This window comes from Taudactylus pleione, unplaced genomic scaffold (assembly GCF_031769625.1).
Source record: "Taudactylus pleione unplaced genomic scaffold, aTauple2 ptg000309l, whole genome shotgun sequence".
In the NCBI taxonomy this organism is placed as follows: Eukaryota; Metazoa; Chordata; class Amphibia; order Anura; family Myobatrachidae; genus Taudactylus; species Taudactylus pleione.
Window position 1 is genome coordinate 9,465,936 of NW_028284710.1, and position 27,966 is coordinate 9,493,901.

At 46.4% G+C, this 27,966-nt stretch overlaps 1 protein-coding gene across 3 annotated transcripts in view; it reads right to left on the minus strand.

Annotated features, from left to right (window-relative positions):
* MARCHF6 (membrane associated ring-CH-type finger 6) overlaps window positions 1-27,966 on the minus strand; it is a 222,465-nt gene that overhangs the window by 181,557 nt on the left and 12,942 nt on the right. For 2 of the 3 annotated variants that reach the window (XM_088442346.1, XM_088442344.1), the window contains exon 2: window positions 2,245-2,344. In XM_088442346.1, the coding sequence (XP_088298472.1) occupies window positions 2,245-2,344 (100 nt within the window). The remainder of the gene's footprint in view (window positions 1-2,244; window positions 2,345-27,966) is intronic. The other variant, XM_088442345.1, reaches the window with a different exon arrangement.

Here is a 27,966-nt window from a genome sequence, read left to right on the forward strand (position 1 = left end):
GCAATTTTCATAGTACTATTGTATGTTCGGTCTGAGCTGTTCACCTCTGGGTCAACAAGCAATGTCAATAGGGAGAAACCAAACAAAACAGTGCCTACAATACACACAACCGTGGATCCTTAACACGGATGCAGCATGTACTTATAGTCTTGCATCCATGTCGTATCGGCACTGAATGCTTTTGTTTACTTTCCTCAGAGTTTTTCAAATCAGTGGTTTAAAATACAGTATCAAGAAAATTAACTATTCACAATGTCCTAAAACTTTATAAATCTAATTTCATGCAACAAATAATATATAACAGACTTCACACTGTTAATATTAATTAATTGAAAATAAAATAAAAACAAAGAAGCAGTGTGAAAATAAAGTACATCTTCACTATTTCAGAACAATAAAGAAAAAGGTGAAATTGAACCGAGGGCTGAACAAGTGCCCTTCATTATTAAAGTAACGCCTTCGCTGCTGAGGGTTTTCTCACCTTTGTGCTGAGGTAATGTTTTTAACATTTGCATTCGTCACATATCAGCATCGCTGATTTTTTTTTTTTATATGGTACCCACACAAATTATGCCTATTTTTTTTCCGAATAATATGTACTTTCTGAAAATATAATCTTTTTACTCATTATAACAACATGTCAATAAAAAGTGTTATTTCAATTTCCTGAGCGAGAACAAAAATCAAATGTGATTTTTTTTTTTTTTTTTTTTTTTTTTTTTTAAGCACCACAAAAAAATATTTTGTGGTTCTTTTTCACCAGTAATCCACCTTTCCAAAATAGTAAAAAGCAGGATTTTATAGGGGGAATTTCATTAATCTGCATTTTCCTTGTGCGATGAGCTATGGGTTGACAAAATTTAGCAAAATTCCACCCGCTGGGGCGTAGCGCGCAGGGTTGCCACAGCTAACTGAATCATGCACGTGTTCAATTAGCAGCAAAGTAAACCCTGCACATAATTGAATCTCCCCCCCATTTGTAGAAGAAAAATCTCAAGATGATCAATTATTTACAAAATAGAGAACACTATAGGCATACTCAATCTTGCCAACTGTGGGTAAATGAACTCTTATGTAAATCTCAGAGTAGATACAAAGAAAAAAAGCCATGGGTCATGGACCTACAGGCCCCTGTATGCAGGAAATATTAATATTTTTGAGTCTATGCTCATAAAAAAAATATATGACCATGGAAGGGTGGCCAATGTTGCAAGAGACTATGGAACAGAGGGCCTGATTCAGAGTTGGTAATAGAGTGAGATACCTCTCTCAACTGTGAACCTGAACAAACCATATTGCAATGCAAGGGGTGTAAATACATACATTTTGTTTACATGTGGGGTAAATACTGGCTGCTTTTGCATGTAGCCCACAAGTACTGCACAGCTTTATTATTACTCTACCATTTAGATGTCAGTTTGGAAACACTCCTCCCAAATCTAAATCTCTCTGCACATTTTAAATCTGCCCCACCTGCAATGCAGCATAGTTTCACCAAGACGATGAGTTGAGAGAGATATCGCACTCTATTCCCAACTCAGAATCAGGCCCAGATTCCTCTGTAGAGATTCCTCTGTAAAGGTTTTTATTTGACATTATTCAACTCATTATCCACAGTTGAATAATTACAAATAAAAACTTTTAATGCATTATCATACAAGATTAGATTTATAATATTTTAGGGTTTAGTGAGTATTAGAGAATTGTAATTTTAAATAGGGGTGTATACTATTTTTAAAGTTTTGTAATAAGCTTTTGAAGCTTTGCTCAAGTACAAGATTCTGGACTTGAGCAAAACTTCTTTACAGTTTATGGATGAACTGTATGATGCAAAGAAATAAGTTGGTCAGGTTGCAGGTACAAGGAACAAAAAGAAAACAATGCAAAACATATTGCTGGGGTGTGTCTGGATTATCGGTTCATAATAGTGTCTGAGCAGACTACAGACAAATTAAGTCAATTAATAGTTCAACTAAATTTAAACATTACAGGTTCTTCATGTGGGCTATAGTTATTACATTTCCTTCACCATATAAATTAAGTTTTTTGTGCTTTGAAATGTATTTTTCTGCACCATTCTAGGGGAAAACAGCACCAAAATGCATTTAGATTAGGGTTTTAGTGGTCATCACCTTGGCCAGAATGTCTAATAGAGATTTATGTAATCCCAAATCGGTGAAATTAATTCAAACATAATGAGACAACTCAGGAACAAAATAAATAAATGAAAAAAAATAAACTTACCACTCTTGATGAATAAATTTAATACTGCCAGTGCAAACACATGGGTGAAAGAGAGGCTTTTCTGCAGTTCCTTCTGATCGGCACACCCTGCATATATCTTCTGAGCAAAAACAGAAAAGGTTATCAACCTTTGCCACCCAAGTAGAAATAGGTATGTAAAGCACAAGAATAGATAAAAGGATTAGAACTCAAAGCCAACCACATCTAAAATGTACTATTAGCCAACACAACCCATCTATAGTGTTCCTTCTAGGTCTGAGGCAGCGTAGAAAATGGCCAAAAAAAAGGGGCGTGGCCACTAGAAAAGGGGGTGTATCATTCTCATTCTAGGGGATGTGCCCAGCACCTACGGACATGCTGGGCTGCCCCAAAGCTCTCCCCATGGCATCTATTCACTGACTGTGAGCGCTGCACTGCAATCCCTCCCACCCCACATGGACACTGCAGGGATGGCACACGGCACCCCTGGCAGGCTGTTATAGCAGGGTGCCGCCTTAAGGGCAGGGTGCATTATGCCATTTAGAAATTGGGCAGGGCACGGTGCCGCTCCCTGCTAAAACTGCCTAGTGGGAATGCAACATCTAGCATAAATGCAGAGGAGGTTTCATAATTACAACTGTTTTAGTTCAGGAGAACTCATCTGAAAGAGTGTTACAATCCCTTAATGCAGTGGAACCCTGACAGTGCATGTTTTCCAGGCCTCCATACAGAATCACAAGCAATATAATGAGTCAGCCAGTGATGAATACACCCGTGTTCCAGCACAGAAATATTGACAACCTGCTCTGTTAGGGTTCCCTGAGAACTGTTGCTGGGAAACACTGGCTTAATGTAGAGATGTGTCCACATACATCTAGCCTCATTGAGTGCAATGCAGTGGTGTGATTCGGTAGCAATAAGCATCTTTTCGTGTGACTTTTGAGTCTTATTCTCACAAGCAGCTTCTGCTGATTAAAATGATATGCGGCATGCCTATATTCTGTGTACGACTGCAGGTGTATCTGCATGTGAAATGCTATGTTAGTGCCACAGCTGCAGACACTAACAACATTTTGCATGCAGATACAACCGCAGTTGCACACAGAATATAGACATGCCGCATATTTTAATCAGCAGAAGCTGCTTTTGTGTAATAGTTGCATCACTTTGCGAATAAGACGCAATGGAAGGTAAAAGGTTGCACGAAAAGACGATCAGTGCTACAGAGTCACAGGGTGCTCACGCGTTGTGTAATGAGACTTGTAGCACACGGAGGATAGATGTATGTGGACATATCTGTAAGTACATGTGCAGTGCAACATGGTTTTGCCAAGGTGCACAGTTACTTGTACTTTTCTGCTTTACGCCCAACTCAGAATCAATTCCTACATGTATATCTCTCTGATCTAAGAATACTCCAGAAAAAGGAACTATATACCAGACCTACAAAAGATCAAGAAGATAAGACTCATTATCACATATTTCTAGCACACAGATTGAGGCCATATACTTGGTTTACATAGGCACTAATACATTGTTAGCTGTCAAAACTATGCACACTATGCTGTACTTTTGCGTTCATTTCTAGAACTTATCTTAACGAGGAAGATATGACTATCAACACTTGATCATCACTTGGAAGCAAGAATTCCATGTAAGCCATTATTTTTTTGCTGTACACAAATCATTAATCACGAGCATTTTGTTGAAACGAACGATTATAAAATACATTAGTACGTGCACTCTCCCTTCCCACAATTACAGATAGTCACCACAGGACCACCAAGCCTGCATACCAGGGGGTATATTTACTAAAGTGCAGGCTTTTAGAAGTGGAGATGTTGCCCATAGCAACCAAATCAGATTCTACTTATATATCTAGCACCTTCTGGAAGATAATAGCTAGAATCTGATTGAGAGTTTTTAGAAGGGGAGATATTGCCCATAGTAACCACTTTAGTCAGCAGCCTAAGAGTCAGCAGCCATCCAAGATTAACTAGGGGATTACTTTGTTTATTGTATCTATAAACAATTCTATGATTATTAGATGCCACAGTATTACCTCTCTCTTTATAAACACACACAAATAATCCACAAATAATTTTATACACAAATACACCCATTATTCAGCTGCCTGTCATATGATCAGATTTTTGGGTGAATTTATTGGAATGTGTACTCCATTTGTAAAATAATATACTAGAATGGAGGAATTCAAATTGCTTGTGAATAGCCTTATAACCCTTTGCAGAAGGATTAGCCGTAACAATTCTAAAATAATTGTAGAGTTTTTTTTTTACTGCTTAGATGCTGCACTATAACATAAAATACAGAATTATGGTGTGAACATACCTGTTGATAATTATTTTTCTTCGAGGTCCATAGGGTCCACAGGAATTACCTTGGGATACATAGTTGGACGACGTCCATTGCACCAAACAGCAAAGCTTTGGAGCTCCCAGCATGCATTGGTCCTTCTCCCTATATCCCCTGCCCCCAGCCACAGGCATTCAGTTTGTGACTAAGCCTTGTGGCAAGGAGACAGACAATGTAAAAGGAAGAAACATCTTATGATACATCTAGTCTTAAGAATAGGGTCCCCCTGAGGCCAGGTGCGTCAGGGAGGGTACCCTGTGGACCTCGAAGAAAAATAATCATCAACAGGTACGTTCATACCATAAGTCTGTATTTCTTCTTCGGGTTCCACAGGAATTACCTTGGGACGTCCTAAAGCAGTCCTTAGGGGTGGGGACGCTCCTGAGAAGATAGGAGAATCCGCCGCCCAAAGGAAGCATCCTGGGAGGCGCACGTGTCAAAAGCGTAGAACTTAATAAACGTACTCACAGAAGACCAGGTGGCCGCCTTGCACAGTTGTTCAGCAGAGGTGCCCTGTCTTACTGCCCATGACGGTCCTACTGACTGAGTAGAATGGGCTGTCACTCTGTTAGGTACAGGCAAACCCGTCTGCGTATAGACCTGTGAGATGGTCATACTAAGCCAGCGAGACAATGTCTGCTTGTTGGCTGGCCAGCCTCTCTTGTGGAATCCATATAAGACAAACAATGAATCTGTTCTCCTGATGGCCTTTGTTCGGTCCACATAAATCCTGAGAGCTCAGACCACATCAAGTAAAGCTTCGCCTGTAGACAGGCCTGAAGTCTGGAAGGCCAGCACCACAATTTCCTCATTAATATGAAAATGAGACGCTACCTTCTGGAGATAACCCGCCTTGGTCCCGAGGACAGCTCTATTCGGATGAAACACCAAATACGGGGAGCGACATGACAAAGCTGCCAGATCAGACAACCTACGAGCTGACGAGAAGGCCAGGAGAAACAGAGTTTTCGCCGTTAGCCACCTCAACTCTACTTTATCCAAAGGTTCAAAGGGAAGTGTTTGAAGTGCCCTGAGAACCAGAGCCAAATCCCACAGTGCTACTGGTGGGAGAAAAAGGAGGCTGCAGTCGCAGAACCCCCTGCATGAACATCCGGAAGAGAAGCAATTTTACATTGGAACCACACAGTCAAGGCTGACACCTGAACTCACAAGGTGGCCAGGCGGAAACCCAAGTCCAATCCGGCCTGGAGAAACCCCAACACTCTAGCCACTTTAAATATTTTAGGGTCATATTTCCTGTTAGGACACCACAGAAAAAATGACCGCCAAACCCGGTGATATATGCGCGCAGAAGCTGACTTCCGTGCCCTGAGCATTGTCTGCATCACAGACGGAGAAAACCCACTGGCTTTTAACAGGGAAGACTCAAGAGCCAAGCCGTCTATGCCAGCCGGGGTAAATCCTGGTAACGACATGGACCCTGGATTAGCAGGTCTTGTCGCAGAGGCAGTGGAAATGGACTGTCTACTGACAGATGCCTCAGGTTCACAACCAATGCCTCCTGGGCCAGGCAGGAGCCATTAGCACCACCCTGCCACCTTCCTGTTTGAACTTCCTGACCACCCTTGCGAGGAGGGAGATGGGAGGAAACAGGTATGCTAGTTTGAAGTCCCATCTTACCGATAGAGCATCCACGAAGGCTGCTGAGGGGTCTCTTGTCTTGGACCCATACCTGGGAACCTTGTAATTGTGACGTGACGCCATCAGGTCTACTTCCGGTAGGCCCCATTTGTCTAACAGGGTTTGAAACACCTCCGGATGAAGGGCCCATTCTCCAGCGTGTATATCCTGGCGACTTAGGAAGTCTGCTTCCCATTTGAGCACTCCTGGGATGAACACAGCTGTTATCCCCGGAAGACTGCTTTGTGCCCAACGTAGAATCCCTGCCACCTCTCTCATCGCCGCTGGGCTTCGTGTGCCTCCCTGGTTTATATAGGCCACTGTCAACACGTTGTCGGACTGAATTTGGACATTTTTTTCCCCCGAAGAAGGTCCTGTGCTTGAAGGAGTGCCCTGTGCACTGTCCGGAGCTCTAACACATTTATTGCCAGACGACTTTCCAGGTCTGTCCACCTTCCCTGGAAAGTGTGCTGACCTATGACTGCTCCCCACCCTCTGAGACTTGCGTCTGTGGTGAGAAGTACTCATTCCGGGATCCACAAAGGATGACCCCTGCTTAGACGATTCACCCCCAGCCACCAGGCTAAGGAGAGACGAACCTCCGGCACGATCAGAATCATCTGCTGGTTTATCTGATGATGTTGCCCGTCCCACTGCGCCAAGATCCACCGTTGTAGGTCTCTGGAGTGGAACTGCGCATAAGCCACCATGTCGAACATGGCTACTATTGAGCCTAGCAACTGCATGGCCAGGTAGACTGACACTACCTGACTGCTCAATAGAGCGAGTACTCGTGCCTGGAGCATCCCAGTTTTGTCCTCCGGCAGAAAGATCCTCTGTTGCTGAGAGTCCAGTATCGCACCCAGGTGTATCATCTGCTGGATTGGTGATAGAGAGGATTTCTTCCAGTTGATCACCCACCCGTGCTCCTGTAGACAAGCTACAGTTGTCCGTAGATGACACAGTAATGTCTCCTGCGACTGAGCAAGTATGAGAAGGTCGTCCAGGCATGACCGCCATTTACTTTCGTAAACACCCTTGGAGCTGTGGCCAGCCCAAAAGGTAGAGCCTGGAACTGAAAATGTCATTGGTTTACTGAAAACCTGAGAAATCTATGGTGGGATTTTGTGATTGGGAAATGCAGGTATGCATCCTGAATATCGAATGAAACCATGAAGTACCCTGGTGCCATTGCCAACATGATTGACCGTAAAGGCTCCATGTGAAATTTTGGCGTCCTGACAAACTTGTTGAAAGTTTTCAGATTTAGAATGGGTTCTGTACGACCCATTGGGCTTTTGGATTAAGCATAAGGTTGAGTAGTAACCCCTTACCTGTTCTGTCACAGGGACTGGGACGACCACCCCTGCTTTTAGAAGGGCCTCCACCGAATCCTGGTAGGCCGGAACTCTGACTGGGTCCCCTGGCAAATCCGTAACCACGAACCTCCGAGAGGGGCGGCCTCTGAAAGAAATGGCATAGCCGCGGACTTCCAACTCCCGTACCCAGGCATCCGTGGTAGTCTGATGCCAGGCCCGGGAGAACTGTACCAGTCGGCCTCCAACACCGACATCCTCCAGGGGGAGGCCCGTCCCATTAGCCAGCAGGCTTACTGTCTGGTTTGGCTGTTGAATGCTTGTTTGTTCAAGACTTCCTGGGTGGTCCCTTTCTCTGAGACTGCCGTCTCTTAGCTGAGGACTGTTTCTTTGTCTCTTGCGCCCGAAAGGACTAAGACAGTCACTGTCTTCTGGTCGTAGAGGTAGTCGGTAGTTCTGACGACCTTGGTGTAGCCAGAGATGCCAGAATCTCATCTAAACCTGGACCAAAAAGCACCTTACCTGTGAATGGCAAGGATTCTAACGCTTTCTTGGACCCTGGATCCGCTCTCCAGGGTTTCGACCATATGGTCCTACGGGCTGCCTCCGAGTTAGCCGACACTCTCGATGCCATTATGCCCACATCGATGCCTGCTTCCCCCCCCCCCCAAGTATACCGAAGCCTCCTGTATCTGACCCAGCAAAAACCTCTGTTGGGTCTACAATCGTCTCAACCAAAGCTTTGGTCCAATCTTCCATTGCTTTAGCCATCCAGGCTATCGCCGTGGCTGGTCTGGTCATTGCCCCTGACAGGGAAAACATGGTCTAGAGATAATGATCCAACCTCCTATACACACCGTCCTTTAGGGAAGATGCCATATGGATAGGCAATGTAGCACTCCTAACCATTCTAGTAACATGAGCGTCTATTGTGGGGGGAACCTCCCATTTGCTACACGCTCCCAACGCAAATGGGTACCTAGCAGAAATCTTTTTAGTAGACGAAAAATACTTGCAAGGGGTTTCCCATGCCTGAGAAAAAAAGATTTGTTAGCTGCCCTGAATGTGGAAAATAATCTTTTGCCACAGTTTGACGTCTAAAGACCATCTCTTTAGATGCTGGTAGGACCTCCTCCTCCTGTATATTGAGGACAGACCTCACTGTCCTCACCAAGGCAGGAACATCCACCAAGGATTGGTAATTATCATTCAATGAGCCTGACTCAGAAACCTGAGACTCCTCCTCTGATGAATCAACCAGGTCTGATTCTGGAAGAGACATACGACGACTCTTATGTCCTCTTTTCCTAGGCCCTTGAGGGGAGGACCAAACCTCTTGACTGGGACCGCCCACTCTGGACCAACCAACATTCATAGGGGTATCCCCATAGGGAGAGCCCGTTGTGGGAAACCCATAGCCTGAGGAAACTCCATAGCTGGAGTCCACCCCTCTGCAACCTTGTTTATTAAGAACGATGGTACCTCTGGACTGACAGCCACCCAAGAAGACCCACCGGGCACCTGTTTACTGCAATTTTTACAGAACCCTTCCGGATTCACATCCTGTTCCGATAGGCTTGTAGCACAGGACTTACAAAACACCAGCACTGACAAGGAATAGTAATACCTGACAGTTTGTGAAATACAGGCAGTGTACATACAGCAGCTGGCACACAGTCACATTCAATGCCTAAAGACGCGCAACTGCGTCCGCAATGTGTACTCAATCAACTAAACCAACCCCCGGCGGGGGACAGTAGGATATAGAGTATACTATATACAAAACCTAAGGGAGAGGTATACAGAGAGACTGACCCAAACCTCTGAGTACTCCGCTGCAGCAGCTGAGCAAATGCTAAACTGCGCGATTCCCATGCACGAGGCGGCCATTTATACCAGATGCTGGAATCCCTTGCCGTAAGTCAGCGTCTGGGGGGAGGAGCGGTCGGGGGAGCGCCAATCTCCCCTAAGCTGCGTCTATTGACGACTGGGTACGCTGAACTACAAAGTGGAAAGGCGCCGACCAGTGCACACTAGTGCGTCCTGCCATCCAACCCCGGCAACAGTCAATAAGGCCCCGACCGCTGTGGTGAGGAATAGTCTGTGTTACGAGTACAACTCTCACACACAGTGGCCTCTGAAGCGTCTCAACACCAGAGGCTGGGGACTGTTCGCACATGATTCCCCGAAGGGAATCCTTACCTGACATCTCGGTTTGCCCGGCCGCAGTTCTGGACCTCAGCGTCTTCCGGCCACCAGCTAAGCCATGCGGAGGCCGGCCAAAAACACTCAGGGCTATACAGCGAACTGGTGTATCGGCTGTCGGCGGAGGTAGATGAAGTCGCAGTATAGCGTCTAACCTGGCGCCGTTACCGCTAAACTCCTGAAGTCTCATAACTTTAAGGTAAGAAAACATATAAAAAAAAAAAAAAAGGCTTAGGACTGCCTAGCAGTCCCACTGTATAATAAGTGCGTCTTGCCGCGCACCAAAAGAAAAAAACTGAATACCTGTGGCTGGGGGATAGAGAGAGGAGGACCAGTGCATGCTGGGAGCTCCAAAGCTTTGCTGTTGGGTGCAACGGATGTCATCCAACTATATATCCCAAGGCAATTCCTGTGGACCCTATGGAACCCGAAGAAGAAAATTATAATAGTCAGCAAGACTCCATCCCAAATACTCAAGCAGAGTGAGGCTGGAATAGTTTCCACTTAAAAAAAAAAAAAAACCCTCTCTCCCTCCTGATGGGAGTTTTTCTGGCCTCCTTTTCCTGTGGAGACCAGACTAATTACTGGCACTCCTAAAGCATTAACATCCTCATTACAGTATATTAGTTCTACTAAATTTGCACATGTTGTATTTAAATGTTATATATTAAATTACATTATTTACAATCAGTAAAATGGTGAAAATATTGAAGTATTTTAGGAGAAAGAAAAATGCTATATTCAGATACTAAAAAACTAATTTCCAAATATGCTGCTGGGATGACCAGACAAATCCTTGCATGTAATAAAAATAGTAAGAGTAAGGTATACATTAAAATTCCATAGTGTCTAGTGTTACCATACACATATTCAGAATGCTATGACGACCATCGTGAATGACAAATTGCGCATACACACTGCACGATCTCTATGATATATCGTTCTGATCCACAACGGAATGATATAGATCATACAATGGATTGTATCAAGTGTATCTAGCATTACAGTGGGCCATTCATATAAGACAAATATAGCTCAGGTAAACATACTAAGTACTTTCTCATTCAAGCTGGATAGTTTTTAATATACACCCTCATGTATCAGAAAGTTATTTCTCACATTAGTGACAAATTCTCTTTACTTATTTTTATTATACGAACAACCACATTGTAACTGAATTCCTCTAAACCAACCTGCATTGCACTAATAGTTAAAAGTAGTAAACCTGTGAGGTGTACGGTTTTTCCTTTTTATTTGACAGAAGAAAAAAAATGTAGCAGGCTTATAAGAAGCAGAATTGTAATTATTTTTCATTTAGTTTGCATATTCAGATAACTTTCAATTTGGTAAATTTAATTGAACGCGATTTTGTTTAGCTACGGGCAAGAATGCCCGGAACTATGTAATAGACGACATCGAATCTGACTCTTAAGTCGGTAGATGCTGTTTACGCGACTATATGCCTGGGGCTTAATTGCGATAAACTGCATTTTCCAAATTGTTTGCGCACGTGGAAACCCCACAACTAGTATTGGAGCATTAGTTAAGTCAGATATCTGCTCACACCTCAGGAGAGTGCGAGCAGAAATGGACTACCAATGGCAACAACAGTCATAGGGCCTGAGTCACTACTGATCGCAACTGCGATTGCAATAGTGATTACGCAAGCATAACATAAGGGCGCCCACTTTACCTTACACACATCCGTAATGTTTAGCAAGCCTGCAAAACCATTGGTACAATCAAGTACCATAGCAGCCTCACGCACACTTGTAAAAGCTCTGACCTTAAGCTGCATACACACGGGACGATTTTCCTGAACGATAACGTTCAATGATAATTCGTTCATATCGTTCATTTTTATGCAGTGAACGATCGACCAACGATGCGCGTTCGCCGCATGAACGATAACGATATCTATGGTCTTTCATGAATGCAGGCCAACTTGGACGATTTTGTCAAGATTTGCCTGTATAAAAGATAGATACTTCAGTGAAGCTATCAGTGTGTACAACCAAAATCGTTTGCCCTGCACTACAGAAAGTTGGAGGGAAGTCTATCAACGATATCTATGGTTGTTCAAGTCGTACAGTGTGTATGCAGCATTACTCAGAAATTGCTAACTTCATCGCACGCTATGAGTACTCAAGCTGCATAAGGCATCGCAGTGGCTGATTTATGCACAACCATGCAACAACATTCAAAACGCCCTGGCACGCCTGCGTTTCTTCAAATCCACCCCCGTCACCTTCCACAAACAGCACTTCCTGTAAATCAATCAGCGATGGGTCTGCGTAGTCACTGCGATTGCAGTCCCGATTTCAGTGGCCGGTACAGACACTGCAATGCATACGCAGTACGTAACAACTGACTGCGTGCGTAATCGCAGTTGTGATTGGAAATTAAATCAGGCCCATAGTACAGACCAACCTCTCCTCTCTTTGCCTTCACATGACGGTGCAGCAGACCATGGGGTCTCTCTAGGAGCAACGCACATTAAGGTTCTGCACAAATTGCCAGCGTTTATAGTAACAAAAACATTGGTCATATTTGCAGAGCGAGCAGAAATGCGCTTAGATCATTAAACATTCAGTGATCGCAAATACGCACTACATTGCATATTTTACCCGGTATTGAGGATCGGGGAATCACTTTTAAAAAAGGGCCAGGTCCCCGGGACGCGCTGTGCTGTGGTCAATCCCTAACAGGCCGTCAGGGCTTGGCCGCAGCACAATGCGCCCCCAAGAACCCGGCCCAGCCGCCTTTAAGAGAGACAGCGCTGTCATTCAAATAGGCGCTGCTCGTGAACCAATCTAAGCTTGCAGACAGCAGCTGCCGGTCTGTGAGCTCCGATTGGTGTGTGACCGGCGCTAGATTCTAATCACGGCATGGCGCCATCTGTCAAGGCCTGCAGTGCCGATGCAGCTGCCTTCTGACTCGGGCATGGGGAGCAAGTGCAGATGAGAGCTCAGAGGCTGCTAGAGGGAAACAGCGGGAGCTCTCAGGTAAAAGGCTGCTGGGGAGACATGAAAAAGCATAATGTATAAGGGGTATTACTGTGTGGCATAATGTGTAAAGGCCGGGCATTACTGATGGCATAAATGTGTAAAGAGCATTAATGCATGGATTTAATGTGTTATAAGGGGCACTACTGTGGTGTAACATGAAATAGGACACTACTGTGTCATGTAACGTAAATAAGTGACACTATACAGAGAAGAGCTAAAATAGTCGTCGCCAAATGCGGGTCACAACTTCCAGACCTCCTCCACCGCCAGCCATCACACTGCCCGGCGTTTGATCCCCCCCGTTAAGCTTACCTAGCTTGCTCCTCACCTCTATCTGCAGTCCGTACTGCCTCTGCCCTAGGTGAGTGATAACAGGACAGCTCTGACCAGATAAGCCCTCTGCTTCCAGCTACTTCTGGGACCAGAACAGACCATTTGGAGCACAGAGTAGAAGATGTAGTCGCTTCCCAGCAATCCCCATGAGGTTGCTCAGATCAAAGAAGGCCTAGAGGACCAAGACAATAGAGCCCGACGGAACAATATACGCATCAGGGGCATACCTGAAGACGCCGAGCTCCCTTATCTAGAACTCTTTCTCAAAGGCCAACTTTCCCCTGCGACCCCAGAGGACCACCTAATCTTTGACCAGGCCCATCGTGCCCTGAGGCCGCACTTTCAAAATCCGTTGCAGCCATGTGATGTGATTCCTCGCATGCACTACTACACTTTATGAAAGAGACCCATAAGCTTTCTTTGGTTACCTTTATAAACTCTACCCTCCAGATATTTCAAGACAGCTCCCTGCTGACCTTGGCTAAGCGTAGAAACCTTAAACCTTTCACTGCCCGCCACATCAGATACCGTTTGGGTTGACCCATTCGTCTCCTGCTCTGGCATCAGAATCAACTTCACGTGCCTCGATCTCTCGGAGTATAGCTGAAGATTTTGCATATACATCCTCTGCCCCACTTCCCCAAAGGCCTCTTTATTTATTTATTACCAGTTATTTATATAGCGCACACATATTCCGCAGCGCTTTACAGAGAATATCTGGCCATTCACATCAGTCCCTGCCCCAGTGGAGCTTACAATCTATATTCCCTACCACATGCACACACACATACACACTAGGGTTAATTTGTGTTGGGAGCCAATTAACCTACCAGTATATTTTTGGAGTGTGGGAGAAAACCGGAGCACCCGGAGGAAACCCACGCAAGCACAGGGAGAATATACAAACTCCGCACAGGTAGGGCCATGGTGGGAATCGAACCCATGACCTCAGTGCTGTGAGGCAGTAACGCTAACCATTACACCGTCTGTGCTGCCTCTTCAGACGACGTCTCTATGCCCCCCCCCCCCCCCAATCAGAATGGTCTACGGTCCACACGGTCCCTAGATCATACAGGGCATCTACTCCAGTCTCTGAAGTGTAAACTCTTCTAAAAGGTTTACGGTTTTAATGTTTCTACTGCTTTACGTTGGTGCCCCCTAGTTTGAGGAGATCTTCCACTTACTGTGTAGATTCTCCACTGATGTCTCACTGAGCGCCCCTGGACCCGGCCTAATCCTCCTTTAGTCCAACGGGTGTCATGGCCCTCTCTTTTGACCCTTCTGCTAGAGTTTCTATCAACAGAACACCGTTTCTGTCAATGGAATGCCAAAGGCACCAGGCAGGGGATGCCCCCTTTCCCCATTAATCTTTGCCCTGATAATTGAGTCTCTAGCCTCCCTTGTCTGCCTTAATCCTAGCATCAGGGGTGTGTAGGTCGAGCTCATATCCTCTAAAATTGCCCTTTTTGTCGACGACACCTTTACAGCCTCCTGTATAGTTAGAGTAATTGATTTTCTCCCCGGAAAGCTATGAGTCAGAGGCCATGCTTCTTGTCCCCCCTCAGGACAAAGCCCTTAAGTCCTTTTCAAATTTTAAATGACAACACAAAAAAACTTAAATACCTTGGGGATTTTCCCGACTTCTCACTATGACTTTCTGTACCAGGAAAACTATGCACAACTTTTCACAAAACTACGTGCAGACCTGTCCTCTTATCATATCGTGGCTGGGCAGAATAATTGCTGTCAAAATGAATATTCTTCCTAAAGTGCTCTATCTATTCCAGACACTCCCTATAGCTGTTCCCCACTATAGAATCCAGAAGAGCATTACCCGCTTTATTTGGAATGGCAAACCCCCCAGATTATCAACCTTCATCCTTAAAAATCCCATTTACGGGGAAGGTAAGGGTCTTCCAGATTTTAAACTCTAATACTTAGCTACCCATTTCTCCCAAATTGCTTCCTCCTATTCTCCTTCTGGAACAACCTCCTGGCTTGACATTGAAGGCAGCCTAATTAACTTTTTTCGGATCTGTCCTCTCTCTGGGGCTTACATAAGACGCACAGTTCCCACTGTACTTAAATTTCTATTACATCTGTGGACTCTATACTCCGTTAAGTTCTCCATCACCTCTCCTATATCTCCCCTTACACCCATATGGAGCAATCCCTGTTTTCCACCGGGCCTACAAACGACCTGCATGACATGGTGGACACATTTGGCCCCCAAATTTCCTGTGGATTTTAGCGCAGGTTGGCTCTGGTTTTCCCTCTCGGATCTACAGTCGAAAGCTCCTGCCCAACCCCTCAGTCCCTTCAAATATTGCCAAATACGGCACTTTCTACACTCTATGCACAAAATTCACTTCCACGTACCCTCACCCCCTTTGAACGCCTCTGCAGGTTCCACCCCATGTCCAAGGGAATGATTTCCCAAATTTATGGCACCCGCATTGATGCTGCTCTTCCCACTCGCAGCCAACACAAATCTTCTTGGAAGGCAGACCTTGGCCCCCCACCAGACAAGGAGGCTTGGGACGACATGAGACAGGCTATTACCAAATACTCCATTTCCACATAGCTTAAGGAAATCTCATACAAATTAAAGTACCTCTGGTACTATACCCGGTAAGACTCTCGCAAGTGTTTTACTTCCGCCTCACCCCTCTGCTGGAGAAATTGTGGCCTCCGAGGCACTCTTACCCATAGTACTTTTTTTTACCTCGGCCCATACCATTCTAAAAAACCTATTGGAAGCTCCGACCCCACGGGATCCATGGATTTTTTATATTATGCCACCCTCCTCCCGATCTCTCCAAGCGCTCCCAGAAGTTGTCGTCCCATATTCTAGTAGCTGCCAAAAAATTATAGCTCACAATTGAGAAAAAACATCTCCCGCCATTTCTCTCTGCCTTAAAATTGCAAATATGGTATATTGCGGTGATGGAGTACATCACTTATCTCCACGATAGGGGCCATCTGTTCGCCCAAGTGTGGGCTCCATGGCTCTCCTATGAAGGCACCCTCACTCTTGAACCCTATACTTCCTCCAATGAACCCATGCGGGTTGGGGAGGTAGCCAGTCTCATCGCTTCACCCGTTCTTGCTCTATTACCTTGGATAGGTACTCTTCTTCCTAGCCCTGAGATCTTCTGTACATCCTCACGATGTTCTGCTTTCTCAAGTAGCCCTGTTCACTCTCACACACAGACCATGATGTCCGGCTCTCCCTGTATAGGTCAATAGTGCCGGGTGCCTGCACAGAGGGAAATTTCCAATACAAACAGGGATGGTGCAGCACTCCTTGCGACTTGATAAAATAACAGACTCTTAGGGAGACGTACTTTGGCAACGTTTCATTGCCCTTTATTGCGGCACTTTCGTCAGGCTCCACGAAAGGGCACTGAAACGTTGTCAGAGATAGCAAAAGCATTACGTGTGGTCAAATCAACTGTTTGGAACATTCTTAAAAAGTAAGAACGCACCGGAGAGCTCAGCAACACCAAAAGACCCGGAAGACCACGAAAAACAACTGTGGTGGATGACAGAAGAATTATTTCCCTGGTGAAGAAAAACCCCTTCACAACAGTTGGCCAAATCAAGAACACTCTCCAGGAGGTAGGTGTATATGTGTCAAAGTCAACAATCAAGAGAAGACTTCACAAGAGTGAATATAGAGGGTTCACCACAAGATGTAAACCATTGGTGAGCCACAAAAACAGGAAGACCAGATTAGAGTTTGCCAAGCAACATCTAAAAAAGCCATTACAGTTCTGGAACAACATCCTATGGACAGATGAGACAAAGATCAACTTGTGCCAGAGTGATGGGAAAAGAAGAGTATGGAGAAGGAAAGGAACTGCTCATGATCCAAAACTTACCACCTCATCAGTGAAGCATGGTGGTGGTAGTGTCATGGCGTGGGCATGTATGGCTGCCAATGGAACTGGTTCCCTTGTATTTATTGATGATGTGACTGCTGACAAAAGCAGCAGAATGAATTCTGAAGTGTTTCAGGCAATATTATATGCTCATATTCAGTTAAATGCTTCAGAACTCATTGGACGGCACTTCACAGTGCAGATGGACAATGACCCGAAGCATACTGCAAAAGCAACCAAAGAGTTTTTTAAGGCTAAAAAGTGGAATGTTATGCAATGGCCAAGTCAATCCCCTGACCTGAATCCGATTGAGCATGCATTTCACTTGATGAAGACAAAACTGAAGGGGAAAAGCCCCAAGAACAAGCAGGAACTGAAGAAATTTGCAGTAGAGGCCTGGCAGAGCATCACCAGGGATGAAACCCAGCGTCTGGTGATGTCTTTGCGTTCCAGATTTCAGGCTGTAAATGCCTGCAAAGGATTTGCAACAAAGTATTAAAAAGTGAAAGTTAGATTTAGGATTGTTTAGTTTGTCCCATTACGTTTGGCCCCTTAAAAAGTGGGAGGCACATATAGAAACCGTTGTAATTCCTACACCGTTCACCTGATTTGGATGTAATTACCCTCAAATTAAATCTGAAAGTCTGCAGTTAAAGCACATCTTGTTTGTTTCATTGCAAAGCCATTGTGTTGGTGAATGGAGGACAAAATATGAAAATTCTGTCAATGTCCCAATATTTATGTACCTGACTGTATGTGGGCTCTGTGTATAATGGCATAATCGTTTTAGTAAAAATAGTATTCTGTCACTGTCCCAATATTTATGTACCTGACTGTATGTGGGCTCTGTGTATAATGGCATAATAGCTTTAGTAAAAATAGTATTCTGTCAATGTCCCAATATTTATCCACGTGTGTGTGTGTGTGTGTGTGTGTGTGTGTGTACGTACGTGTATATATATATTGATAGAAGCACTGGAAAAGTTGTGGATGGCACATAGGTGTGTCCCAGATTTCTCACATATCTTTTAAACCCCCAGGAGAAGTCTGTTCTGCTGAACAGATTGGAATGTCGGCTTTGGTGAAAAGCCGCTATGGGTCCTGGGGGTGTGGATGTGGGGAGAGGGAGGGCTCCATCCACAGGCCACTCCGGGTGTTTGGCCTTTCAGCCTGGTAGCAGCTCATTAGGGCTTGCACCTGGAAATGGCTGTTATAAGCTGGATTTAGTTCTGGCTGAGTGTCTCACACCTGGGAGAGCAGGCCCACAGGCTAGCTTGCTCTGAGACACTGTTTTGATGCAAACCAGTAAGTACTGTGGATGTGAACTTATTTAGTGTCCTGATAGTGAGGGAACCTACTGTCTAGTTAGAGCCCAGACGGGCTAGGATTTTGTTTATGTTTTATTTTATTTATGTGTCCTGTACAATAAAGACTGGCTCCAACCAGCTTGTACGAGAACCCCAGAATTATGTCCAGTTTCTCCGGCTGCTGTGTGTGTAATGAGGGAGTCCATCTAACCAGGAGAGGGACCCCTATCCCAACTGTGTCACAATAAATGAGATTATATATATATATATATATATATATATATATATATATATATATATATATTTATTTATTTTTTTTATTTGAAAATGTGGCTTATTGTTAAGGCTATCTGCACTCATGTGTATGTTCATATGCGAAGTCTGTCTACTCTGAGTTCTTTAAATGAAGAATTTAAAAATAAAAATGGGCATTCTAGGGGCATATGTGGAGCTCTAAAGCATAATTTATGATGGAACCCAGAAATGGTCAAGCAGGACTCCATTTTTTTTTTTTTTAATTTCATGGGACCCACATACTGTGTCACTCAGTGCAATCACTGAACAGCACATGAAAACATAATGCTACTATCAGGACCCTAAACTAATTGAATTGTCCCCAATATCTGTGGCTGGCAATCAGACAATGCATTTTGTGTATGCGCTATGCACTTTAACTTTGATAAAGCCTCCCTAGAAGCAAAACTAGTGAGAGGACTACTCCCATCTGTCATTTGGTGCTGCTATACCATCTCCATGCTGTACACTGGACCCAAAGAACAACTGGTCGCCAATTGTTTTGATTTTCTGCTACTGCTGCAAGACTGGTTTGTGAGCTCACATGGAGGACAATCTGTTTCCCTTGGTAGTGCTGGTACAAGAGCATATACACTGAAGTGCCAAATGTAATGGGACATAAGTTTGTAAAGGTAATGGTAGGTGAAGTCACCATGTGACATCTTTGAAATGCCCAGACCTGCTTCAGTTGTAATCTGACAGCTTGAAAATTGGCTAGACTGTTGAACAAGGCACAATAGAGGGTGCCCGACGGATAGGACAGTCCATTGCCGTAGTGGTGCGGATATTCAACATTCCTCCCACTGTGGACAACACAGTATCCGACCACAGGTACTTAGTCAAGTGACATGGCTCAAATCACATCCACATTCGCATATCCAGGTCAGTGCAGTGTTCTTTAGCCTCCTTCGAATAAGAAGAAGACCCACCAGAGTGTGTCTGTTAACACTACACCACCGGACACAGTGCCTCACCTGGGCTTGTGATATCGTTTATTGGACTCGAGGACTTGCAACATGTGGCGTGGTCTGATGAGTCAGTTTCAGTTGTTTCGGGCTGATAGTAGGGTTTGAGTGTGGCGCTGACCCCAGGAAGTCATGGACCCCAGTTGTCAACAAGGCACCGTGCAGGCGGGTGGCGATTTCATAATGGTGTGGGGTGTGTTCACGTGGCATGGGTTGGGCCCGCTGGTCCGTCTAAACAAGTCATTGACCTGTAACCGATACATTGAATTGCTTGATGACTTTAAAGTACCCCCACAACAATGGAATATTCCAGAAGGATAATGCAACACGTCATCAGTCCCAAGTTGTCTAGAATTGGTTCGAGGAGCATACTGGAGAGTTCAGACTGATGGTGTAGCCTGACATGAACCCAATAGAGCATTTATGGGACATGGTGGAGTGGTCCATTCTCACTCAAGATCCTGCACCTACAAATATCACTGAGCTGTGGGAAGCTATCTAGACGGCATGGGTCAAGAGTTTACACTTGTGGAGTTGATGTCACATCAAGTTGATGTACGTCGCTAGGCTATAGGGTGTCCTACCCGATACTAGGGGGTATATTTACTAAAGTGCGGGTTTTTAGAAGTGGAGTTGTTGCCCATAGCAACCAATTAGATTCTACTTGTCATATATCTACCACCTTCTGGAAGATAATAGCTAGAATCTGGTTGTAATGGGAAACAACTCCACTTCTAAAAACCCGCACTTTAGTAAATATACCCATAGGCATCTATCCCATGACTTTTGGCACTTCTGTGTACACCTTGTAGATTGTGCTCTGCATGGATTCTCAATTTAAAAAAAAAAAAATCATCATCTTCATACAAGCCGGACATTATATTGGTAATTTGGGACATGCAAGTACACCATTTTGGTGCATATTTAACCATTAAGCCATCACCTGCAGCAGGTGTACGGACAGCTTTTATAGTGTATACAGATGGAGATTCCATTAACTAATCTGATTATTTCTAAACAGCCTTTTATAGAATACCTTATTTTGTATATTGATATTAATGTGATAACTTTTATTGTTCTATGTTGTGCGATTTGATTTTTATGAAAAGTGTTATTGTTTAGTAATCCACATGTCTTTAGTAAATCATTCTGCCATACCAATACCTCTGTTTTCACATTATAAGCGAAGCACCACTCTATTACTTATATTTTTTCTTCTTAGAAAGGTATTTTAGAAAGTGTCCACAAACTCATAATCAGGGAGCTGGTTTTACAATGTTTTTAATTATATTTCAGTATTATTCATTAATAGATTTGACCTTTACTCATTAGTATCTTGACTAACAGCACAAAAAACAAAACTTTGTAAGACATTAAAAAATATATGTATGAAACGTCTATTTGGTTTTAATCTTTTGACAGCTGTTGATAATCAAAATGTAAAACTTGCAGTGCTAAAACCTTGGGCGGGTTTACAAAAGGTTTAAATACATATTTAACTGCCAAACATAAAATAAAAGTACAATAAAAGAGGCCATGGCCATACCAAGTTTAAGTCAAATGAACATTGAACCACCTATGAAATTGCTTATTATTTTGGGCCTTCAGAAAATACACAACTAGAAGCGACTTTACCGTGAATGACAGTTTTGGAATGACTGGTGTTCCAAAAAATGTTCTACATCACAGGAGTTAAGGAAATTATTGATTGCTAAAATATATGTAGATTTACCTTCCACCCCGACTGCCATAAGAAATAGAGATGTGAATTATGCCCTGAAAATCAATTCAAAAGTCATCCAGGAAATGAGTGCTTTCAAAATGATGAAGTGGGTGGACATTTTCTGCGGCATTTGACAAATGGACCTCTACGGCAAATAAATTATATGATTATCTTACATGGCCAAAAAAACTCTAGCGTTTGGGTCTTTTCAGAGTTCACGGAAAAAAAGTGACTGCAGAAAAAGGTCTTGAAACTTTGAAATCATGTTTAATATAGTCTAGTTTGTAGTATGAGTTGGATAACTTCTAACTGCTGAACACCAGTTGTGTCGTCTAGTGCACTTTGCAGTATGTGGTGTTATCTACAAAAAATATGAGATATGGTAAGAACTTACCCTTGTTATCTCTATTTCTACGAAGTCCATAGGGTTCCACAGGATACCTTGGGGTATAGGTGTGACGTCAGTCATCAGGCACCAAAGAGTTAAGCTTTCAGCCTCCCAGGATGCACTAGGTCCCCCTCCTATACTCCGCCCCCGAGCCAAGGCACCTCAGTTAGTTACCAAGCCATAGGCTGGAGGAGGAGAAGGAAGAGAGAGAAAAAAAAAAAGATATGGATACACACAAGAATCACATTCTCACCAGAGGGAGACGGAAAAACCGGTGACCAGAGCAAAGCCCATCTGCAGCACAGGTGCGACAGGGCGGGAGTCCTGTGGAACCCTATGGACTTCGTAGAAATAGAGATAACAAGGGTAAGTTCTTACCATATCTCATATTTTCTACTTCAGGGTCCATAGGGTATCCACAGGATACCTTGGGGATGTCCCAAAGCAGTATCCTTTAAGGGTGGGGACGCTCCTGTGCAGAAAGGAGAATCCGCCGCCCGAAGGAAGCATCCTGAGAGGCAAAGGTGTCAAACCTGTAATACCTCACGAAGGTATGGACAGAGGACCATGTAGCAGCCTTGCAGATCTGGACTGCAGAGGCACCACGTCGAGCTGCCCACGAAGGACCCACAGACCTAGTGGAATGAGCCTTCAGAGAAGGCGTAACCGGTAGGCCTTCATGAAGATAAGCTTCAGAAATAGCCATACGGATCCAGGCTGCCAAAGTTTGCTTTGAGGCAGACAAACCCTTTTTACGGAAGCCATAGAGGACAAACAAAGCGTCCGACTTCCTAAACGAAGAAGTGCGGTCAACATAAGTCCTTAAGGCCCGCACAACATCCAAAGAGGCCTCACCCACGGAAAGACCCGGTGAGTTAAAGGCCGAAACAACGATTTCCTCGTTAACATGAAACTGGGAAACAACTTTGGGAAGAAACTCGGGCCGAGTGCGGAGCACTGCCCTGTTCCCATGAAAAACCAAGAAAGGGGGTCTACAAGAAAGAGCCCCTAAATCAGAAACACGTCTGGCTGAAGCAATAGCCAGAAGGAAAACAGTCTTAGCTGTCAGCCATTTAAGATCCACTGAGCCCAGTGGTTCAAACGGCGGTCCTTGGAGAGCCCTCAGGACCACAGCCAAATCCCAAGGCACCACAGGTGGAACAAAGGGCGGCTGAATGCGGAGAACACCTTGCATAAAGGTGCGCACATCCGGGATTGTAGCAATCCTACGGTGAAACCAGACAGACAGGGCCGAAACCTGTACCTTCAAAGAAGCAAGGCGAAGCCCATGATCTAGTCCCGCTTGTGGGAAGGCAAGAATCCGAGACAGACGACACTCCCGCGGTGCATAATCTCTCGGTCGACACCACTGGAAGAACGTATGCCACACGCGATGGTATATCCTCGCAGAAGACGGTTTCCGAGCTCGCAACATGGAACGCACTACAGAGCTGGAAAACCCCCGGGACCTCAGCATGGCCGTCTCAACAGCCACGCCGTCAAAGACAGCCGAGTCAGGCCCGGGTGAAGGCAAGGACCCTGAGACAGAAGGTCCGGTCGTAGCGGCAACCGCAGAGGACTGTCCACGGACAGACCCTGAAGGTCTGAGAACCAGTGCCGTCTGGGCCACGCGGGAGCTATCAACAGGAGCGTCCCTCCTTCCTGTTTGAATTTCCAGATTACCCGTGGAAGAAGGGAGACCGGAGGGAACAGGTATGCGAACCGGAACGTCCACCGGACGGACAGAGCATCCACCAGAGACGCCCCTTCGTCTCTTGTGCAGGACCCGTACACCGGCAACTTGTTGTGCCGGGACGCCATGAGGTCGATCTCTGGAAGACCCCATCTGTCCACCAGCAGTTGAAAAACGTCAGGGTGTAGGGACCATTCCCCCGGATGAACGTCCTGGCGACTTAGAAAGTCCGCCTCCCAATTTAGCACTCCCGGGATGAAGACCGCTGATATGGCCAGAAGATTGCGCTCCGCCCATACCAGGATCCGAGAGACCTCCACGAGAGCCGCCCGACTTCAGGTTCCTCCTTGCCTGTTTATGTAGGCCAAGGTGGTAGCGTTGTCCGACTTGACCTGTACCGGGCGACCCTGGAGAACCCGATGTGCCTGCTGGAGAGCATTGAAGACCGCACGGAGTTCCAAGATATTGATTGGAAGCTCCGCTTCTGTCGGCGTCCACCTGCCCTGGAACAAGTGTGGACCCGAAACTGCTCCCCAGCCCCGAAGACTGGCGTCCGTTGTCAACAGAACCCAATTTGGAACCCAGAACGGACGTCCCCCGCTGAGATGGGTCGTCTGTAACCACCAGGCAAGGGACAGGCGAACCTCCAGGGTGAGCACAATTGTCTGGGACTTCAGAGACTGCGGCAGCCCGTTCCACTTGGACAGAATCAGGTGCTGCAGAGGTCTGGAGTGAAACTGGGCATATTCCACCATGTCGAACACCGACACCATGGAGCCCAGTAACCTCATCGCCGAGTGTAGAGACACCCGGCGACTGAGCAGACAACTGCGCACCCTCGACTGTAAAGCAGAGATCTTTTCCTCCGTCACGAAGATCCTCTGCTGTTCCGAGTCCAATAAGGCTCCGAGGTGCAGAATCCTCCGAGACGGGATTAGAGTGGACTTCTGCCAGTTGATTATCCAGCCGTGCCGTTGCAGTAGCGCAATGGTCAGGCCCAGGTGGCGTAGAAGGAGCTCTGGAGATCCTGCCACCAATAAAAGGTCATCCAAGTATGGCAACATGCGGACTCCCTGCAGCCGCAGAGAAGCCGCCATGACCGCCATCACCTTGGTGAACACACGTGGTGCTGTCGCCAGGCCAAAACGTAACGCCCGAAACTGGAAGTGGTCGCTGCGGATTGCAAACCTGAGGAACTGTTGATGGCGCAAAAGAATAGGGACATGCAGGTAAGCGTCCTGTATGTCCAATGACACCATGTAGTCCCCAGGTTCCAGCGCCAGAATGATGGACCGTAGGGTCTCCATCCGAAACTTCGGTACCCGCAAAGACCTGTTGAGAGCTTTGAGGTTGAGAATCGGACGATACGACCCATTGGGTTTCTGTACCAAAAAAAGGATTTGAATAGAAACCCTGGCCCCTCTGGGAGAATGGAACAGGCACTATAACTCCAGCCTGGAGCATAGTGTGCAATACCTTCCGCAGCTCCGTAGCCTTGTTCCGGTCTGATGGTAGACCCGTGGTGAAGAATCGAGCCGGGGGTCTGTGCCGGAAGGAGAGGGCATACCCGTGGGAGACCACCTCGAGAACCCAAGTGTCTGTCATAGTGACCGACCAACACTGGGCGAACTGCAGCAGGCGGCCTCCCACTTTGGGATCCCACAAAGGGAGGCCCGGACCGTCAGGCCGCAGGCTTGTCATCTGGCTTGGGGGCCTGACGTCTGGTACTCCATGCCTGCTTCCGGGGCTTGGCCGATTTCTTAGGGCCAGCCTGTCGAGGAAAAGACTGTGGTTTGGGCCTGTCCTGGGCCCTAGATGACCGAAAGGACGATGGTCCAGAACCAGAAGGAGCAGCGGCCGACAAGCCGATTTGGCTGCCGCCAGCGTGGCCACAATCTTATCCAGATCCGGACCGAAGAGAACTTCTCCGGTAAATGGCAACGCCTCCAGACCCCTTTTGGAATCTGCGTCCGCCTTCCAGGATCGCAGCCACAAGGTGCGACGAGCAGCCACCGCTGCTGGAGAAATTCTAGACACCAGAGTACTAATGTCTAAGGCCGCCTCGTTGATATAAGTGGCCGAATCACGGAGATTACCAATCAACTCCGCCTGTTCGGCCGGACAGTCGGAATCAAAAGATGCCTCTAATGAATCCGCCCAGCGCTCCATCGCTCTGGCAACCCAGCAAATGGCCATAGCCGGTCGTGCTGCCCCCCCCGCAAGGGAATAAGCGGACTTCAGGCAGATCTCCACCTTGCGGTTCGTAGCATCCTTAAGGGAGGACATGGATGGCATCGGCAATGTGGCACTACGGACAAGACGGGTCACGTGAGAATCCACCTGTGGAGGGGATTCCCACTTTGCAAGATAATTATCCGCGAACGGATAAGCCACCGCCAGGCGCCTCTGCGGCTGGTATCTTTTGCCAGGCTGTTTCCACGCCTCCTCTAAATGGTCCACTAACTGACCTGAAAGAGGAAAGACTGTGGCATCGCCCTTCACATCTTTAAAAAAGGCGTACTTAGATTTAGCCGCTGGGGGAACTTCGTCCTCAATCACCAAGGCTGTGCGGACTGCCCGAATAAGTCCAGGAATATATACCTTGGACTTAGCGTCAGCGTCCTTAGTATGGAGAGGTTCCTGATCGTAAGGATCCAGAATCTCCCCATCATCAGACGTCCCCTCGTCATCCTCATAAGGAGCAGACAGAGACGCCACCGGCCGTTTATGTGGCCGGATCACAGACTCCCCTTGCAACACATCCGACAAGTGCTGTAGAGAACTCGTCAGGGAGTTAACCCACGCCGGCTCCTGAGAAACCGGGAGCGGGGAAATAGGGAGACTGTGGGGTACCACCAATTGTCGTGGGAAACCCTGCATGGGTGACGACACCACTGACTGCTGGGACAAACCCATCGGTGTAAACGCGGGTTGCAGAGCTAACTTGCCCACTAAGGTTGTAAGCGCCTGAGCGAAACAAGCCCAGGGCGGCTCCTGTACCGGTGCTGTAACCGTAAGAGGCCGCGCCATGGACAAAGACTGCCGGCAGAGGCCCTCCGCGCTACCCTCCCCCTCCGCTAACGGTACTTTACACGTAGTACACTGTAGCCGGAGAGGAAAATCACTTTCAGACATGATGGCACCAAGTATGTGACCCCTCTCACCAATTATATATCAAATAGGCGAGAGACCACCCTGCAGCACCGCACCGCAAGGGCTTAGCAGAAAGAACAGGGATAGTAATAAAGCTGACAGTTGAGAAGAAAAGTTACAGGCAGCAGCGCTAGCACAGTCACATACAATGCAAAGAAATATCAATTCCTGCACTAACAGCGCTGATCAATCAACTACGCAGACACAGGGCCTGGTAGGACACAGCGCAGCATACACAGACCTGACCCAAATCGGAGGAGAGGTATGCGGGGGGACCCAGACCACGATGCTTCCAGCAGCGTTCACCATGCGTTCAGAGGAAGATGGCCGCCGAGGAGCAGAGAGGAGGCTGGCCTGGGGGAGGAGCGCTGCCACAGGACCAGTCGGCAGCGTGCAGTGAGGGCTGTGTGCAGCGGGAAAACGCGCCGGCTGTGAGACAGGGAAGGCGCGCTCCCCTGGCATGCATTTAACCCCCTGGGACGCCGCTCTGCTGCGGTCCGCTGTCCCAGGGGGTAGTGGCCATGGTCCGGAACATCTGGGGTCACCGCTAGCTGTGACCCCAGATGCTCACCAGCATCCCCGGATCGGTTCCGGCGTTCTGGTACCGGCGGGGGTGTAGGGAAGACAGCATGGACGTCAGGACTGACTGTCCATGCTGTACATCCAGACGTGCAGCCACAGCTGCATAGAAGAAAGCTTCAGGGGCTCTTCTAGCCCCCACTCCGACAGGTGCACCCGACTCCAGCCGGGCACCAAACTAAACTGAGGTGCCTTGGCTCGGGGCGGGGTATAGGAGGGGGACCTAGTGCATCCTGGGAGGCTGAAAGCTTAACTCTTTGGTGCCCGATGACTGACGTCACACCTATACCCCAAGGTATCCTGTGGATACCCTATGGACCCTGAAGTAGAAAAAGGCAGCTACTGAACACTAATAATCCACAAAGCCATCTTCATTCTTAACAATGGTTGATTTGTCATGTAACTCTGTCCCCATAATGACAACGTGTAAAAAAATGTTTTGAGATTTTTGCAAATTTAATAATAAAAAAAAAAACAACTAAGAAATGACATGTACATAAGTATTTACAGCCTTTGCTCAATACTTTGTTGATGCATCTTTGGCAGCAATTACAGCCTCAAGTCTCTTTGAATATGATGCCACAAGCTTGGCACACCTATCTTTGGGCAGTTTCGCCCATTCCTCTATGCAGCACCTCTCAAGCTCCATCAGGTTGGATGGGAAGAGTCGGTGCACAGCCATTTTTAGAGCTCTCCAGAGATGTTCAAGTCTCGGCTGTGGCTGGGCCACTCAAGGACATTCACAAACAGTTGTCCTGAAGCCACTCCTTTGATATCTTTGCTGTGTGCTTAGGGTCGTTGTCCTGCTGAAAGATGAACCGTCACCCCAGTCTGAGGTCAAGAGCGCTCTGGAGCAGGTTTTCATCCAGGATGTCTCT